Source organism: Mercenaria mercenaria, chromosome 12 (genome assembly GCF_021730395.1).
Source record: "Mercenaria mercenaria strain notata chromosome 12, MADL_Memer_1, whole genome shotgun sequence".
Classification (NCBI taxonomy): domain Eukaryota; kingdom Metazoa; phylum Mollusca; class Bivalvia; order Venerida; family Veneridae; genus Mercenaria; species Mercenaria mercenaria.
In genome coordinates this window covers 5,821,426-5,838,049 of record NC_069372.1, presented here as the reverse complement: position 1 = coordinate 5,838,049, position 16,624 = coordinate 5,821,426, and the positions used below count along the sequence as shown (strand labels likewise).

At 36.2% G+C, this 16,624-nt stretch overlaps 1 protein-coding gene across 2 annotated transcripts; it reads left to right on the top strand.

Annotated features, from left to right (window-relative positions):
• Nucleotides 1–556: 556 nt before the first annotated feature.
• Nucleotides 557–14,083, top strand: LOC123534042 (E3 ubiquitin-protein ligase RNF34-like). 2 transcript variants are annotated; one of them, XM_045316080.2, is made up of 6 exons: nucleotides 557–1,110; nucleotides 2,897–3,062; nucleotides 5,758–6,027; nucleotides 6,691–7,029; nucleotides 9,279–9,474; nucleotides 10,281–14,083. In XM_045316080.2, the coding sequence occupies exons 2-6, from the start codon at nucleotides 2,916–2,918 to the stop codon at nucleotides 10,499–10,501; spliced, it is 1,173 nt and encodes a 390-aa protein (XP_045172015.2). In that variant the 5' UTR covers nucleotides 557–1,110; nucleotides 2,897–2,915; the 3' UTR covers nucleotides 10,502–14,083. The 2 variants fall into 2 exon arrangements, with proteins under 2 accessions (XP_045172015.2, XP_045172014.2); XM_045316079.2 differs by having other exon boundaries at nucleotides 557–1,162.
• Nucleotides 14,084–16,624: the final 2,541 nt, after the last annotated feature.

Below are 16,624 nucleotides of genomic sequence, written 5' to 3'. Positions count from 1 at the left end.
CTAAAAGCCACATGGCACCAGTGTTACCAGACTTGTAAAAACTGTGGTAGAACTTTCACACACATATATAAGATTGAAGACACAATAGTTCATTTCCGATGTTAATTTAATTTCAGTTACAGAAAGTCTTTTAATACAAGTAGTTTTATTGTCTCAGTGTCCATCTTTCAAATAATATTTAGCTACTGTAAAATGTTACGAACTAATTATGTTTGAGTTGTCTTTCATGAAATCTACATATTTGGAAGGTAACCTAACGAGGCATAATGGTATTTTGACTTACGTTGGCAGAACCACGGTTGGTGGCTCTGCCGCCTTGCCTCCCCGAATGTCTAGTACATAGACCTTTTATATGCACCGGCCAGACTGTTGATTACCAAATTAAGATGTAGTTTTCCTGGTGTTATGTCTTAACCTGCCCAGAGCTACGCTAACTGGTCAGTTTAATATTTCAACATTTTAAAACAATAGCCTAGCACCCTTTTTTGCAATTACATTACAACATTCAAATTTGGTTAAATCTACATCTGTACGTTAATCTTGGCCTAGGCCTAAAAACAAGTTAAAAGCAAATAGAAGTTAAAACACTGAACAACACTATACTATATCTGGTTTATGAAACTACATTAACTACATATCGAAGAAAATTTAGTTTCTTAAGTACAATTAAGATAGATAATTTTCAGAAGTTAAAAGAAAATTTAATATAAAAATAAACCTACTTAATTGTAGCTGAATATGTCACGTCCTGACACTCTTAAAATTTCCTATTGTCTGTAAAACTCAAAAACAGGACAGCTTTGTAACAAACGTAAATAAGATATACCTTTTCTAAAATCTTCAAACGCAGTTTTATTGAAATCAATACCGTGGCAGAATTTCACAACACGGGGAGACGAAACAATAACAAACTGTATGGTAGTGTGTTTTACAAAAATGTTGCAAGAGTAATCGAACCTTGACCTGACCCGGAAGTAGGTATTGGCGTAATGGAAACGAAGGAAACTCTACAGTTTCTACAGTCAAAGAAAACTATGTAGTGACAGAGTCGGTAGTTTTATTGAATATATGAAGAAGTGACTGTCTGTTTCTACCTATTGAATACTTGAGGTATATCTTATTCCAGCGGAAAATCTCGTAAATCTAACGATATTTGACAAAGGTTAGATAATTTTGGATAGAACAAAAGTCAGTACATCATCATGACATGTATATAAATAGAGTTTGAAACTGTTAAGATAACTTGTAAAAATTTGAAAACAAATGAATACAAATAAAAAAGTTGAGAAAACTTCAGAAAATGAACAGTGTGTAGAAGTCGAGAATAAAAAGATTGTTCCTAATAGTATCCCCAAACAACCTATTTACGACCACTGGGCACCACCGATTTTCGACCATCTGGGTCTTTGTATGATAAAAATCTTTTCAAGCCAAATTTATCAGTTGTGTTTATTTCATTGACATTGTTTACAATGGAGACAAAACATGTTTGAAACCTCTTGTCTCTCAGTTTTTGTACTACTGACTACTGTATATGTTCATTGTTTCACAAAACCACGGTAAATAAAATTTACCTTATACCTTTTTATCTTTTACTCAGAAATTTATATAAATTCCTTTTATGTATCATGTTTTCAGGAGGTTTTTTAGCTTGTTATTTGAAAAAAAAAAAAGCTACAAGGTATTCACCGTATTGTCGTCACTCGGGGCACTCGTTAAGCCATTTTTGGGGCCGAATATGGGGATTGGGCCCCATTCCCCTCCTAAAATAATATGTTTTTTTCCCCTTTCTCAGAAAAAATTTCCCCTGATAATAGGTTGTTTGACACAACTAGACAAGAACTCTCTTTCAAGTTATAGTGCCTCTAAGGAAGATTACTACTGCAATATAGTTACTTTAGTTAGAAATGATTGAAAACAGTATTAATAAGTGCGGAAAGTAGTCACATATACCGTACCTGGCTAAAACGTCCCCTTTTTCTTAAAACAACGAAAAATTCCCCTTCCTGAGGGTATGGGTACCTGTCCCCAAAAGTTGTCTAGTGCCCTGTCACTTGATCGACGGCATTGGTTAACATTTTTGTTTCCACCTTTTCTCAAAAACTGTTAAGAGCTACAGCTTTGAAACTTTGCACACTTGTTTAACATCGTAAGGGGACGTTGTAGGCCAAGAACCATAACTCGGATATACAATTTGTTAAAATTATGGTCCTTATTGTACTTAGAACCATAACTGTGATTAACTCTGATATGCATTTTATCAGAATTATGGCCCTTTTTGTACTTAGAAAATTTGAGTTTCTTGGTTAAAATTTTTGCTTAGGTCCACCTTTTCTCAAAAACTAAGAGTTACAGCTTTGAAACTTTGTACAGTTGTTTATCATCAATAAGTGACTGTAGGCCAAGAACCGTTACTCTAACCTTCATTTTGTGATAACTATGACCCATTTTATACTTAGAAATTCTGAACTGTAAGTTGTAACTCTTTTCTTACATACTGTCCAGCACTTGCAGAAGTGCGATGGCACCTGTAGGCGGTGCTTTTGTTTAAGCTTCCCATTCCTGTGTATGTATATCCTGTTCAGAGGCCATACAACAGATACAGACCAAACCTGTGCTATATACATTGGTATTCAGCAACCATAGACTGTTTTAGAGAGAATAGTGGAAAACGTACTGATTTTACAATCTGTTTTGAGATACATTTTCATTCTTTGATGAAGACTTAGGGTTGAGGTTTTAAATTTCATGTCATGTATTTCAACAAGAATCCTAAATTCTTCTTGAGTATGTTACACTCCTGTAAAACATTTTATGAGGCAAAAAAAAATTATGAACAACCACCTTCCTAGTCGTCACATTTTTAGTGTAGTATTTGGTGTATTCAATGTTGCAGGGTTTGAAATAGATGTTCAATGGGTGCTGGTGTGGTCAAGCCAGAACAGAATGGAATTCGTATACAAATACATACAGGGAGAAATCCAGCAAACATGGGGAACCATAATTCTACAGATCTAAAGTGTGAGGAATGTACATCTAAGTTTTCACAGTTCAGAAAACAGGTACATCTATAGAAGGCATGTTTTTCACTTGATTAATGGAAACAGCTGTTGTATTCTCAACTCAAAAGTCTGCATGTTTTTGTTTTTTTTACAGTGAAACACCGCTCGCTCGAACATCGATGACTCGAGCACCCGGGCTCGCTCGAGCAATTCATGTGGTCCCAGCCGATTTCCTTCTATTTTCTATGTGAAATTACCATGGCTGGGTCGAGCATCAATAACTCGATCGCTCGAGCATGACACCTGGTCCCTGTGTATTAATTTACTCTTTGTTGCTTATGGCAAACTCGAGCAGAGGTGTCAAATTTTTCACACCTTTGGCGGTCGGAATGTATCGGTTTATTTAAAATTTTCGCACGTCGTCAGAATTGCATTGTCTATTCCCCGACTATCTTTAATGTTTGTTCATCTGATAATGAGATTAATTATTGATGAAAGGTGGAAGAAAAATTTTATTGATCAGAATTGTTATTAATTATTACTTTTTTCTGCGGGATCGAGAAGATAATTATGAGATCCTATAATATTTTAATCAACAGTTGTTTGCATGCAAAAGGAAATGATAGCCTTTTCATAAAATTAAGACGATAATTATGAGATCTTAATTTGGAGAAGAAAATTGCGAATTCGATTACAGTATTTCAAATAAAAAAAATAAAATAAAATGTCTTAGCTGTTTCTTCACATGTGCCATTTACGATCTATCATAAATAACGTTTGTAATACGTTTTTTTTGAAAATATCACGAGTGTGTTATTACGCATCACCATTTCCTCTGCAAATGGTCTCGATGACAATTGGTAAAACAAACTTCAATTTCCTTCGTATGTTGGTCAATGTTTGGGTCGCTCGAAACCATGGATAACTCAAGCATTTTGCTCATCCCCTTGCGACCTCGAGCGAGCGGTGTTTTACTGTACTTTTATAGTTTACAGGTCAGAGCTCCAGATAAGATGCGTATTTGCGTAAATACGTTTTGAAATTTACAAAAAACGCATTTAAAATCAAACCTACGCGTACTGATAGGCATTGAAAAAACGGGATATGTATTTTACTCAATTTAAATGCGTAATCCAATTTTATCGTAAATCAAGCACATCCTTTTTGTAATCGAGTACAACAAACAAAAGGTGTCTCATAAAAAAGCAAACGCAAACGATATCGTAAAATAATGCCATTTTCTTCTTCAAGTATATTAGTGTGTGACAGGAGATGACTCGGACAATGCCTATCGCTAAGCATGTGATCTATGATATATAATGGGTTACTGTTGAAAAAGCCGAAGCACATACATGTTGGTGTTTCTGAAAAAAACATTGACAGTCAAAGTATCACTGGCTGTTGATATATCGCAGTGGTCAGTAACTGAAATTAAGATGTAGTGTAAGATGTAATGTATGCAGTAAACTAAATGTTAAAACTATTTGAATGAAGGCTCAAAATTATTCAGGAAAACAGCATTGGTCAACAAAGGCACTTCAGCGGAGCACATGAATATCAGAAAATTATAAATACAAACAGTTATTATTATTTCCCTTTTAAATGATTTCGAATTCTGAAAAACCATTTAGAATTCTAAAATACCCTTTTGAAAAAACATCTAGGAGTAAAATACCATTTGAAAAAAAAACTAGGGGGTAAAATACCCTTTAACCTAAAATCTTATCTGGAGCTCTGCAGGTGGTTTTTTTTTTTTGCAGTAACACATGAAGGGACTGTGTCTGTTCTTTGGGGAAAATTAGCTTGGTAAATTTGGCACAGAAGAATAGAAATTCTGATATTGTCTCTTGTAGGAGTAAACTTCATGATCTGAAAAAGTTTTATTAGTAGAAGATCCCTGTAAATTGAACCTGCTACAGAAAGGGGAAAAAAAGCTTTTGTTTATTTTTTATCTAAATCTTGATATGCATGATGTATTGCATAAAACTGCAAAAACTTATGGGATGGATATTTCTTCCAGTGTTATGTAGTTTTGATTGCAGTCAGTATGGTCAGTTTGTACTTCAAACGATACATTCTTTGTGTATAGCAAACAAACCTTTGGTTGTCATTTTATTTTTTGAGGGAAATGAAAAAAATATTCTATAATACTTTCATCAGAAAGTTTGTTCATGAATGCACAAGACATATAGTTGTAGTATGTATGTTTCATGCCTCACATCTCAAAGACCACAGGTAGAGTCCCAGGTAAGGATCAGGACCATGTGAGTTTTAATGGCATTTTTCAAAAATATTTCAGTTAAATAACAGCAGTCAGTCAGGCTAGCCAGTGTACCAGCAATTTAGTTATTTCGTGCGAGTTACTGATAACTTCACCTTATGAATCAGTGCTTGAGGACAAATGACTTCTCACTGAATTTTAATAATATTTGCATGTCAGACAGGATTTTCCTTTGTTTTCTTGTGGGTTACTGGATAAACTCATCTCTGCCCAGGTGTAAGATGAATCACATACAAACTTTTGTTGTGGTATTAAACTTGGCAGAGCCATGTGACCACCTCAACAGTTACCCTCAAGCCAGATATTTCTATATACATGTACACCAGTGAAAGATTCTTACATTCTGTCATAATGCTACACATCTTCTTGGATGTTATAACCTACAATCTTTGAATACATACAATCTTGTTTTACTTATTGAAGTAGCCCAGCACGCTTTTTAAAGATTCAGTGTTATTGTTCTTTTAATTACAGCTTCCATGTAAAGATTGCGGGAGGACATTTTGCTCAGTATGCTTCGTCCCAGCCAGAAAGCAGTGTAAGAAATGTCAAATGCTGCTATCTGGCAATTTCACACGACCACAACTGAAACAGTGGAAACCTAAAGACTTGAAGGCTTTATTACACAAACATGACGTGAATACGTCCAAGTGCCATGAGAAAGATGAACTTATTGACCTTATATTTTCATATTTTGGGAGCACGAGCCGAGGAGGAGCGGAACAGGAGAGGGGAAATTCAGCGGTGTGACTTTTTATTGTATATATGAAAATTTCATAGTACTTAAATACTTCTTCACTACATAAGAGGCTTAAACTGACATAAATTGCCTGAAATTTCTTGCCAGCCTAGCAGGGAAAGACAAGGATATCCTGGTAGTGGATCGATCTTATACAAGGAAAAGACAAGCTACATTTTGATGTCAAACTACATTTATGATATTATACTTTATAATATCTTAAAAAATATTGCAATGGTATGCAAGAGAAATGATGTTATGTGTCTTCCTGGGTCAGACAGGTGTTTCTTAACCCTTGGGACAGCTCATTTTCCTATTTCCCACTACCTCTCAGTTGGGAAAACCTAATGTCCTAAATAGACAGGCATGTTAGATCCTTATAATCTGTAAATAACAAATGGATGTTTGGGACTTAATTTTGTAGAATGAATTCATAAAGGACTAAGATTACTTGCTTTCAGATCATTTAATTATAACAGTCACAAACAGATTCCAGACTCAACAAATTCTGTTTAGTGATTGTGAAAGTTTGATGGTTCTACCTTGGTACCCTCCTTTCCTTTCCTTTCCTCTGTGGGGCGAGCAAATATGTATTCAAATGGCTGTTATTTAAAGTATACATGTATATGTATTGACTATTCTGGTCAAAATTATCTTGTAAAATTCAGGATTACGCTAGACAACAAAACCACTCTCAGCAGCGATCAAATGTAGCTGGTGCTAGTCAGTCAGGATATGCTCAAAGTAGAACAGAGACCAGTCAGGAAGGAAGTGCGACACATTTTAATCAAACAAGAAGCGGATCATATAACCAGTCTGGAACTGGTTCACAGTCAGGGTATGCTCAGAGTACAACAGGAAGCAATCAGCCAGGAAGTAGAACAAGTGAACCATTCAATAATAATGGTACACAGTCTAATCAGACAGGAAGTGGATCATATAACCAGTCTGGTACTGGTACTGCGTCAGGAAGTAATAACCGGTCTGAACCCTCTGAACCAGATGAGGTAATTTATTGAAGTAGTTCATGTTTTGAATTGATAGTTATGGTGGAGTGGAAGTGTGATTTTACACTGTCTGTCCTCTTTGTTTCCATACAAAGTGCAACGCTACCCTAAACTCTGGAAACAGTGTGGCTCCTAACCATTATGACAGTCACACCATGTTTACAGACAGAATCTCCCACACAAAATTCCCTAACTTAATTTGACCAAGGTGGAAAAAAATCCTTCCTTTATTTTTTTATTAAATTTTATCTGAATTTTCTCTTCATTAATCCCCCGCCGTGGCGGAGGGATTATAGGAATGGTCTGCGTCCGTCCTTCCGTCCGTAACAAAATCGTGTCCGGTCCATATCTCCTAAACCCCTTGAAGGATTTTCATGAAACTTTGGTCAAATGATCACCTCATCAAGACGATGTGCAGAACCCATGAGTCAGCATTGTCGGTTCAAGGTCAAGGTCACAACTCAAGGTCAAAGGTTTGAGCCTGCCATTTTGTGTCCGCTCTATATCTCCTAAACCCCTTGAAGGAATTTTATAAAACTTGGGTCAAATGATCACCTGATCAAGACGATGTGCAGAACCCATGAGTCAGCCATGCCGGCTCAAGGTCAAGGTCACAACTCCAGGTCAAAGGTTTGAGCCTTCCATTTTGTGTCCGCTCTATATCTCTTAAACCCCTTGAAGGAATTTTATAAAACTTGGGTCAAATGATCACCTCATCAAGACGATGTGCAGAACCCATGAGTCAGTCATGCAGGCTCAAGGTCAAGGTCACAACTTAGGGTCAAAGGTTTGAGCCTTCCATTTTGTGTCCGCTCTATATCTCCTAAACCCCTTGAAGGATTTTCATCAAACTTGGGTCAAACGATCACCTCATCAAGGCGATGTGCAGAACTTATGAGTCAGCCATGTTGGCTCAAGGTCAAGGTCACAACTGAAGGTCAAATGTTTGAGCCTTCCATTTCGTGTCCGCTCTGTATCTCCTAAAGCCCTCGAAGGAATTTTATAAAACTTGGGTCAAATGATTACCTCATCAGAACGATGTGCAGAAATTATGAGTCAACCATGCCAGCTCAAGGTCAAGGTCACAACTAAGGGTCGAAGGTTTGAGCCTTCCATTTGGTGTCCACTCTGTATCTCCTTAACCCCTTGAAGGATTTTCATCAAACTTGGATCAAATGATCACCTCATCAAGAACTCTTGAGTCAGCCATGTCAACTCAAGGTCAAGGTCACAGCTGAAGGTCAAAGGTTTCAGCTCTGTATCTCCTAAACCCCTTGAAGGATTTTCATGAAACTTTGGTCAAATGATCACCTCATCAAGACGTGCAGAATTCATGAGTCAGCGATGTCAGTTCAAGGTCAAGGTCACAGCTAAAATCAAAGTTTTACCCTTTCACTATCCATAGCAGTGGCGGGGGATTTAGCTGTCTTTCAGACTGCCTTGTTCCATTTGAAAATTGTTAATAATCATCTTAAAAGTTGCATTTTTTCAGTAACTGTTAATTTCAAAATATAAAAATTGAGAAGGTGGGATTTTGTCCTACAATTATGTCTCCCACCACATAGTGGTGCGGGAGACATATTGATTTACTCCTGTCTGTGTGTGTGTCCGTATATGTGTTTCCCACCACATAGTGGTGTGGGAGACATATTGATTTATTCCTGTCTGTGTGTGTGTCCATATATGTGTCTTCCGCCACACAGTGTACTCCTGTCTGTGTGTGTATCCATGTGTGTCACAAATCTTGTACTCGCTCTGAGTCGAACAGTTCCCATCCGATCTTCACCAAACTTGAACAAAATGTGTTTACCAATAAGTCCTCGGCCAAATTCGATAACGAGCCAAATTGGCCAAGGCACTTCGGAATTATGGCCCTTGAATTACCGAAAATACTGATGCCAGTGATACAGGTCTAGCTGCATGGTTGACTCAGATACATAATGGAGAAGAAATGCCAATCTAGATGATTAGGCAGTTGTGGGAGACATGCGCTTTCCTCAAAAGCAGCTCTAGTTTATCAATATATATACTCTCTAACATTGCTGGCTAAAATCTTAAGGTACTAGAACAATATCAGGTAGTACCCCCACTGTTTTAATTGGCTTATGCAAGTAAGCCCCCAACCTTTGATTTTGTTGCATTCATTTAAAACTAAAACAAAAAATATAAAATTAATCAACTTAAGTAGAAACTTGATTTTAAACTACCCATATTAAAACAGAACTTCTTCTCTTCCTTAAAATTTTCAGAAAAATGAGGGTGATATGCCTCGTATAAAACTAGAAGATATCAAATCAGAGGAACACATAGAGCAGCTCAGTATTAAGTGCCTCAAACGTCTTCTGCTCAATAATTTTGTTGACTACAAGGGTTGTTGTGAACGCTGGGAACTCCAGGAACGGGTGAAACGGCTCTGGAATCATGATCAGATAAATAAACAGAAAGGTAACATACAGATACTGCATGTTTTTATATGCCCATTTTAAAAATTGGGACATACATGTATAGTGTTTCCAACCTTTACACGTGGATGGAAAAATCAGAGTCTGCTCAATAACTAGAGTATTTTGTATGAGAACTAAACTGAACTGATATAAAGTGTGTATCTCTACAAAATCTAGACCATGTTCGATGAGCAGCCAGTATCTCTGAAGTTGTGGCCCTTGAATTGGTCAAAATTGAGTGTATGCTCAACAACTAGTGTAATTTTTTTTTATTCATCCGTACTTATACAGAAGATGTATTACTATGAAATCTAAGCCAAGATTGATAACTGGCCAGTTTGGTAGAATTTTGTCCCTTTAGTTGGTCAAAGTTGCCAAAATTGACATTGTCTGAGCGATAACTAGAGTAATTCTTTGATGACAATCATACTTCTACAGGAGATGTTTTACTATAAAATCTAGGTCAGGTTTACAATTAATTCTGGTAGAATATTTCAAGGTATTCATAGTTTTGGGCTTTTTTTCAAAACAATGAAACTTCAGAATATAGTCTGTAGTGTACCTCTCATGCATGTGGGGAGGTAGTCAGGTTCTTGCAGTGTATAGGTCAATACCGCTGAGCAATCCAAAAACACAATTCATGTTAGGATTTATTTATTATTAACAATCTGATAAATTGGAATTTAGAAAGATCTTTTATTTACTCTTTTCACTTTGTCCGTTTTAACATTGGAAAACGCTTTGTTTTTCATACAAAAAAAAGAGCATTAAATTTCCTATTGTATCTCGGTACTATAACTTTTTCAGCTGACCAGCAGCGAAAGATCTCTGATGATCCATCGCTTGCCACAAGTACATCTGCCAACAGTGAGGACGACATGTGTAAAATATGTATGGATGCTTCCATAGACTGTGTGCTCCTAGAGTGCGGTCACATGGTAACGTGTACACAGTGTGGTAAAAGACTGTCCGAATGCCCTATATGCCGTCAGTATGTTGTACGTGCCGTGCACATATTCAAGGCATAACATTTACCAGGCTGCTGTGGGATAAAAACAGTTCAGCAGATAAAGCAACAAGTGTGATATAAGCATCAACAAATGTTGGTGCTATTTGTTTATTTTGTATCCAGTGTTTACATACAAATTCTTGGCCTTACAAGTGCATAACTGTTTCAACATTACAGTTGATCATGTATTACTAAAGCACATCAGCTGGAAAAATCTACATCAGAAAGTGACAAATTGCGTTTTAAACATATTGGCATAGACCAGTATCAAAACTTTCTAGCTGGCTTGAGATCTTATGTACAACTTAATATTGAAGACCAGTCTAAAATCTGTGGCATTTGATTGGTTGATTCTTTGGTTAAATTTGAATTGACCAATGATAAAGCTGAATTATGAGTTTTGTCTCCAGACTCAGTTTTTATAACCTTGAAACTCAGTTTAACCATGTCATCATATTTTGTTGAATGGTTTTGAAAACTGTTTTGGTGCTAAAAATTTCAATAGCCTAAATCAGAGGAAGATCTGCGATTCAGGTGGCCAAACTTTTTGAAACAGTGCCTAGAGGGGCATGCTGAATCTCCTCTAACGTTCAAGCTGGAAAGTCGCCATTTAACCTGATCTGTGATGCCATGACTTTGAACAGAAAAACAACAACAACTATTCTTGGAAGGTTATGCACTTAGATGGTCAACTACATGACTGTATCTCTCTTGAAAAGTGGCACTCAGAATTGCTGTTGACATACCTCTCAAAATAGAGACACGTTTCAGTCTTCCTAGGAGTGTGAGCTGTTGAGAGGTTGTACTGTAAACAGAGTAGGGACCAAATTTTCATTAAATTACTTTATAATACCCCCCCCCCCCCCCCCCCCCCCCCGCAGATATAATTATTTTGGGGCTGTATTGGAGTCATACACATCCATCTGTCTACCTACTGGTCTGTCTGTGTGTAATTCCTTTCTGTTGGCATGTCTCTGAAACTGTTCAAATGATTTTCAAATATCAACACAAAAATGATTTTCAAATATCAACACAAAAATGTTTGCCATCATAATATGATGAGAATTTCCTTTGACTCATTCTGTAAGTACAAGGTCTTGGTCATACTTCAAAGTCAGAGGTCAAAAAGCTGAACATGTCTGCTATGTGTGTTCTTATCTGCTGGAAGGGTTTTCATGAAACAAGCAGCAATATTTTATCTCATAAAAGCAGTGTGACATTGCACAACCCAGGTTACTTAGTCCAAGGTCAAGGTCACCCTGGGAGGTCGAAGTTAGTCACTTTGATTTAAACTTTTAATGGATTTTCAAATAACTGCTTAAATGTTCACATTGTAATATGTCGAATATCATGCCTGACCCAGATCAAGAGGTCCAAGGTCAAGGTTACACTTGAGGAAAATGTTAAAGTAGTTACATTTTATGAATGTTTCATAACTTACAAAACTGCTATAAGGATTTCCATGAAACACGTCAGTTGTTAACCTCATTAGGATGACATGCAGTGTACAACCAAGGTCAATAGGTCCAAGGTCAAGGTCACACATGGAGGGTAAAGATCATGATCACAATATGTAACCTTCCCTGTATTTGGTATGAATCTCCTTTAGTGATAGATCTTGTTCAGCTTTCGGGGTAAAAAATGTAGTTGCCTAGACATTTTACTTGAAGTTGTATTGGTTCTATAAATTGAAGCATGGGTTATGTAAATTGAATTTTAAACTCACTTTTACCTTTCTCTCAGTGTGCAGTGAACTAATTTGTAATCGTAAGAGACTAATATTCGTGATTTTTGTGTTCGATCTATAAAAGTCCCATTCAGTTTATATACAAGAATTCATATATATGCATGAAATAACCATTTTGGTAAAACCATGAAATTACATGATAATGATATTAAATAGTTTTACAGTAATTCGACATTTCAGGGAGCAGTATTTATAAAATAATGACACTAAGGGTACTTTTGTCAAGTTTGCTAATTTGAATGTCACTTTTCAGAGAATGGTTTTTGTATATAATTTGTTATTTATATATTTTGAGATTTTTACATTTGTTTTAAAGAATTAATGCATAATGTAGAACTAACAGTTGATATATTTTTGTGAGATCTGTTGTATTTTGACAGTGTTTCTATTTGTTGTTGTAAAATGCTGTCACTGTTGTTATTTTAAGGTAGTGACCGAACTGTAATGGCAGTTGGCAATTTCCAGTAATTTCATTTTATGATTTTTAGCTCATCTGATTTTTTTGAGAAAAAAATGACGAGTTATTGTCATCACTTGATCGGCATCGGTGTTGGCATTGCCTGGTTAAGTTTTATGTTTAGATCAGCTTTTCTCCTAAACTATCAAACCTATTGCTTTAAAACTTGCAACACTTGTTCACCATCAATAGCTGACTCTGTACAGCAAGAAACATAACTCCATCCTGCTTTTTGCAAGAATTAGGACCCTTTTTGGACTTAGAAAATATCAGATTTCTTGGTAAAGTTTTATGTATAGGTCAACTTTTCTCCTAAACTGTCAAAGATATTGCTTTAAAACTTGCAACACTTGTTCACCATCAATGGCTGACTCTGTACAGCAAGAAACGTAACTCCATCCTGCTTTTTGCAAGAATTATGGCCCCTTTTGGACTTAGAAATTCAGATTTCTGGGTTAAGTTTTGTGTTTAGGTCAGCTTTTCTCTTAAACTGTCAAAGATATTGCTTTAAAACTTGCAACACTTGTTCACCATCAATAGCTGACTCTGTAACAGCAAGAAGCATAACTCTGTCCTGCTTTTTGCAAGAATTATGGCCCCTTTTGGACTTAGAAAATATCAGATTTCTTGGTTAAGTTTTGCATTTAGATCAACTTCTCTCCTTAATGGTCAAAGCTATCGCTTTAAAACTTGGAGCAGTTAATCGCCATTAAAAGCTGACTCTGCACAGCAGGTACTGTATCTCTACACTCAGGGCTCACACTGGCCTCCAAAAAATAATAGCCAACTTTTTAACCTATGAAAAATTAATAGCCAAAATTGATGCGGATCTTTGCGTGCAATTTTTATTAACATAAAAATGATAAATTTTAACATATATTTTCTTAATTGCTTTAAAAAGTAGTAGGCCCCAACAGAGGGTGTGGGAATCTGGGATTCAGGAAAATTACCTCATAATATTGGTGGTGGAGGTTCCACTATAAATGTTTAAAATGCTATATTCTGATGGATTTTGAAGGCATTTTCAGGACACATATTTAGTTTGTGTAAGGCAGCTGAAATGGTTGATATTGACTGCATGCATATGAGTTTATGACATTATGGACTGGGCAATGGCTCAATTAGCCCCATTCATGCACACACAATATGGACACAGTTGCACACAATGGAAAGTTTACCAAGTCTTTGAGTATCATTCATGTTTATACTTTTTCTTTATACATATCAAAAGTGTTTTCATGCTTCTTTTGACCATAACTGCATTTAAATTGCTCGAAAAGTACAAAACAATCAGGTCGCGAAAATACGTGATATTTAGCATCTATTCACACTATTGAATTACAGCTTTTTGTCATTAAGTTTTTTATGCTTTATTCAATAAATATACTAATTTTTAAGTGCTTTAGAATGTTTTTACTTACGCTTCTTACAGTATGCAAGCAAATTTATTTGTTGATTTTTTAGTTTGCCCGTATCGGCCATGTTTCTAAAAATAGAAACAGGACTGGGTTTCCCGAGAATTTTTAATTAATGTGCAAAACAAACATTTAGATCTAATATGCCAGAATTGTCTTGGTAAAACAGACTATTAAAATATATATGGCCTGTAATATTTCAACAAATTCGCGTTCTTTACAAATTCTGAAAATTCAAGAGAAAAAAGAGGATTTTTTTTCGCTTCAAACAATTCCATTTCAGATTAAAAAACACATACGGTATAGATCTAACCTAGATCCTGATTAAAGATATTTTGAAATCATCGACAGTTAGGTCAGTTTATAATATGTTTTAAAGATAATTAAATTAGCGGTAACTATAGATGGCAATTTAATTTTTTTATCTGGAAACTGCCCGTACAAATTGGCTTATTTGTCGTCTGCCGAATATAGTTGAAGAAAATTTGCGTTGGCTTTTAAAATATTCCAAAAAAGTAGCCTGCCAGTTCAATCTGATTGATAACTAGATAAGTAAGATTAACTTCCGGTTATAATCGGTTTAATTGTCGTCTGCATCCTACCGCCTTAGGCAATGTTATCGGCATATGTTGACACGTGTTTGGAATACACAAGGTAATAAACAGTCCGCTCTATCGATTTTCTACACTAGCAGACCACAGGTGGCATAATTATTTATGTAGCTTTTTAATAAAATAATCGCCAGTTCCTGTCGCCTAAATGAAAAAATATTCGCCATTTAAATAAAATAATCGCAAATGGCTATAATGGCGACTGACAGCGTGAGCCCTGACAATGTTTTTTGCAAGAATTATGGTCCCTTTTGGACTTAGAAAATCATGGGTAGGACAATATTTCTATTATACAGAGACAAAAAAATCAGATGAGCGTCTGTACCCTCAAGGCGGTGCTCATGTTTATTTTACTATTCTTTGGCCATAAATGTAGCTCATACAAGCTGTAGTTTCTATGACAACCACTGAATTCTTATAATCACATACAGGGAAAATACCAGTTATCATTACAGGTCTACTACCTTAATATGTACGCTCGAGGACTTTAAAAACGCCCTGTCTGTGCATTTTGGAAACTTATATCCAAGAAAATTTTCTAATGCATATATTTAAGAAATATGCATAGTACATAAGGGTATTAAAAGGTAATTTGTCTGTGCAAAATCTTGGTCAGCACTGGTCGCATAAGCAGAATCGCTTGCCGTCAGCAGGCTAAAGGTTAAACAGATTTCATTCCCATGTTCACATTTATTGTTGTATTATTGTTATTTTTTAGCTCATCTGTCACAAAGTGACAAGGTGAGCTTTTGTGATCGCGCGGTGTCCGTCGTCCGTCTGTGCGTGCGTCCGTAAACTTTTGCTTGTGACCACTCTAGAGGTCACATTTTTCATTGGATCTTTATGAAAGTTGGTCAGAATGTTCATCTTGATGATATCTAGGTCAAGTTCGAAACTGGGTCACGTGCCATCAAAAAGTAGGTCAGTAGGTCTAAAAATAGAAAAACCTTGTGACCTCTCTAGAGGCCATATATTTCAAAAGATCTTCATGAAAATTGGTCAGAACGTTCACCTTGATGATATCTAGGTCAAGTTCAAAACTGGGTCACGTGCCATCAAAAACTAGGTCAGTACGTCTAAAAATAGAAAAACCTTGTGACCTCTCTAGAGGCCATATATTTCACAAGATCTTCATGGAAATTGGTCAGAACATTCATCTTGATGATATCTAGGTCAAGTTCGAAACTGGGTCACGTGCCGTCAAAAACTAGGTCAGTAGGTCTAAAAATAGAAAAACCTTGTGACCTCTCTAGAGGCCATATATTTCACAAAATCTTCATGAAAATTGGTCAGAATGTTAAACTTGATGATATCTAGGTCAAGTTCGAAACTGGGTCACGTGCCATCAAAATTAAGGTCAGTAGGTCAAATAATAGAAAAACTTTGTGACCTCTCTAAAGGCCATATTTTTCATGGGATCTGTATGAAAGTTGGTCTGAATGTTCACCTTGATGATATCTAGGTCAAGCTCGAAACTGGGTCATGTGCAGTCAAAAACTAGGTCAGTAGGTCTAAAAATAGAAAAACCTTGTGACCTCTCTAGAGGCCAAATATTTCATGAGATCTTCATGAAAATTGGTCAGAATGTTCACCTTGATGATATCTAGGTCAAGTTCGAAAAATGGGTCACATGCCATTAAAAATTAGGTCAGTAGGTCAAATAATAGAAAAACCTTGTGACCTCGCTAGAGGCCATATTTTTCATGGGATCTGTATGAAAGTTGGTCTGAATGTTCATCTTGATGATATCTAGGTCAAGTTTGAAAGTGGGTAATGTGTCATCAAAATCTAGGTCAGTAGGTCAAATAATAGAAAAACCTTCTGACCTCTCTAAAGGCCATATTTTTCATGGGATCTGTATGAAAGCTGGTCAGAATGTTCATCTTGATGATATCTAGGTCAAGTTCGAAAC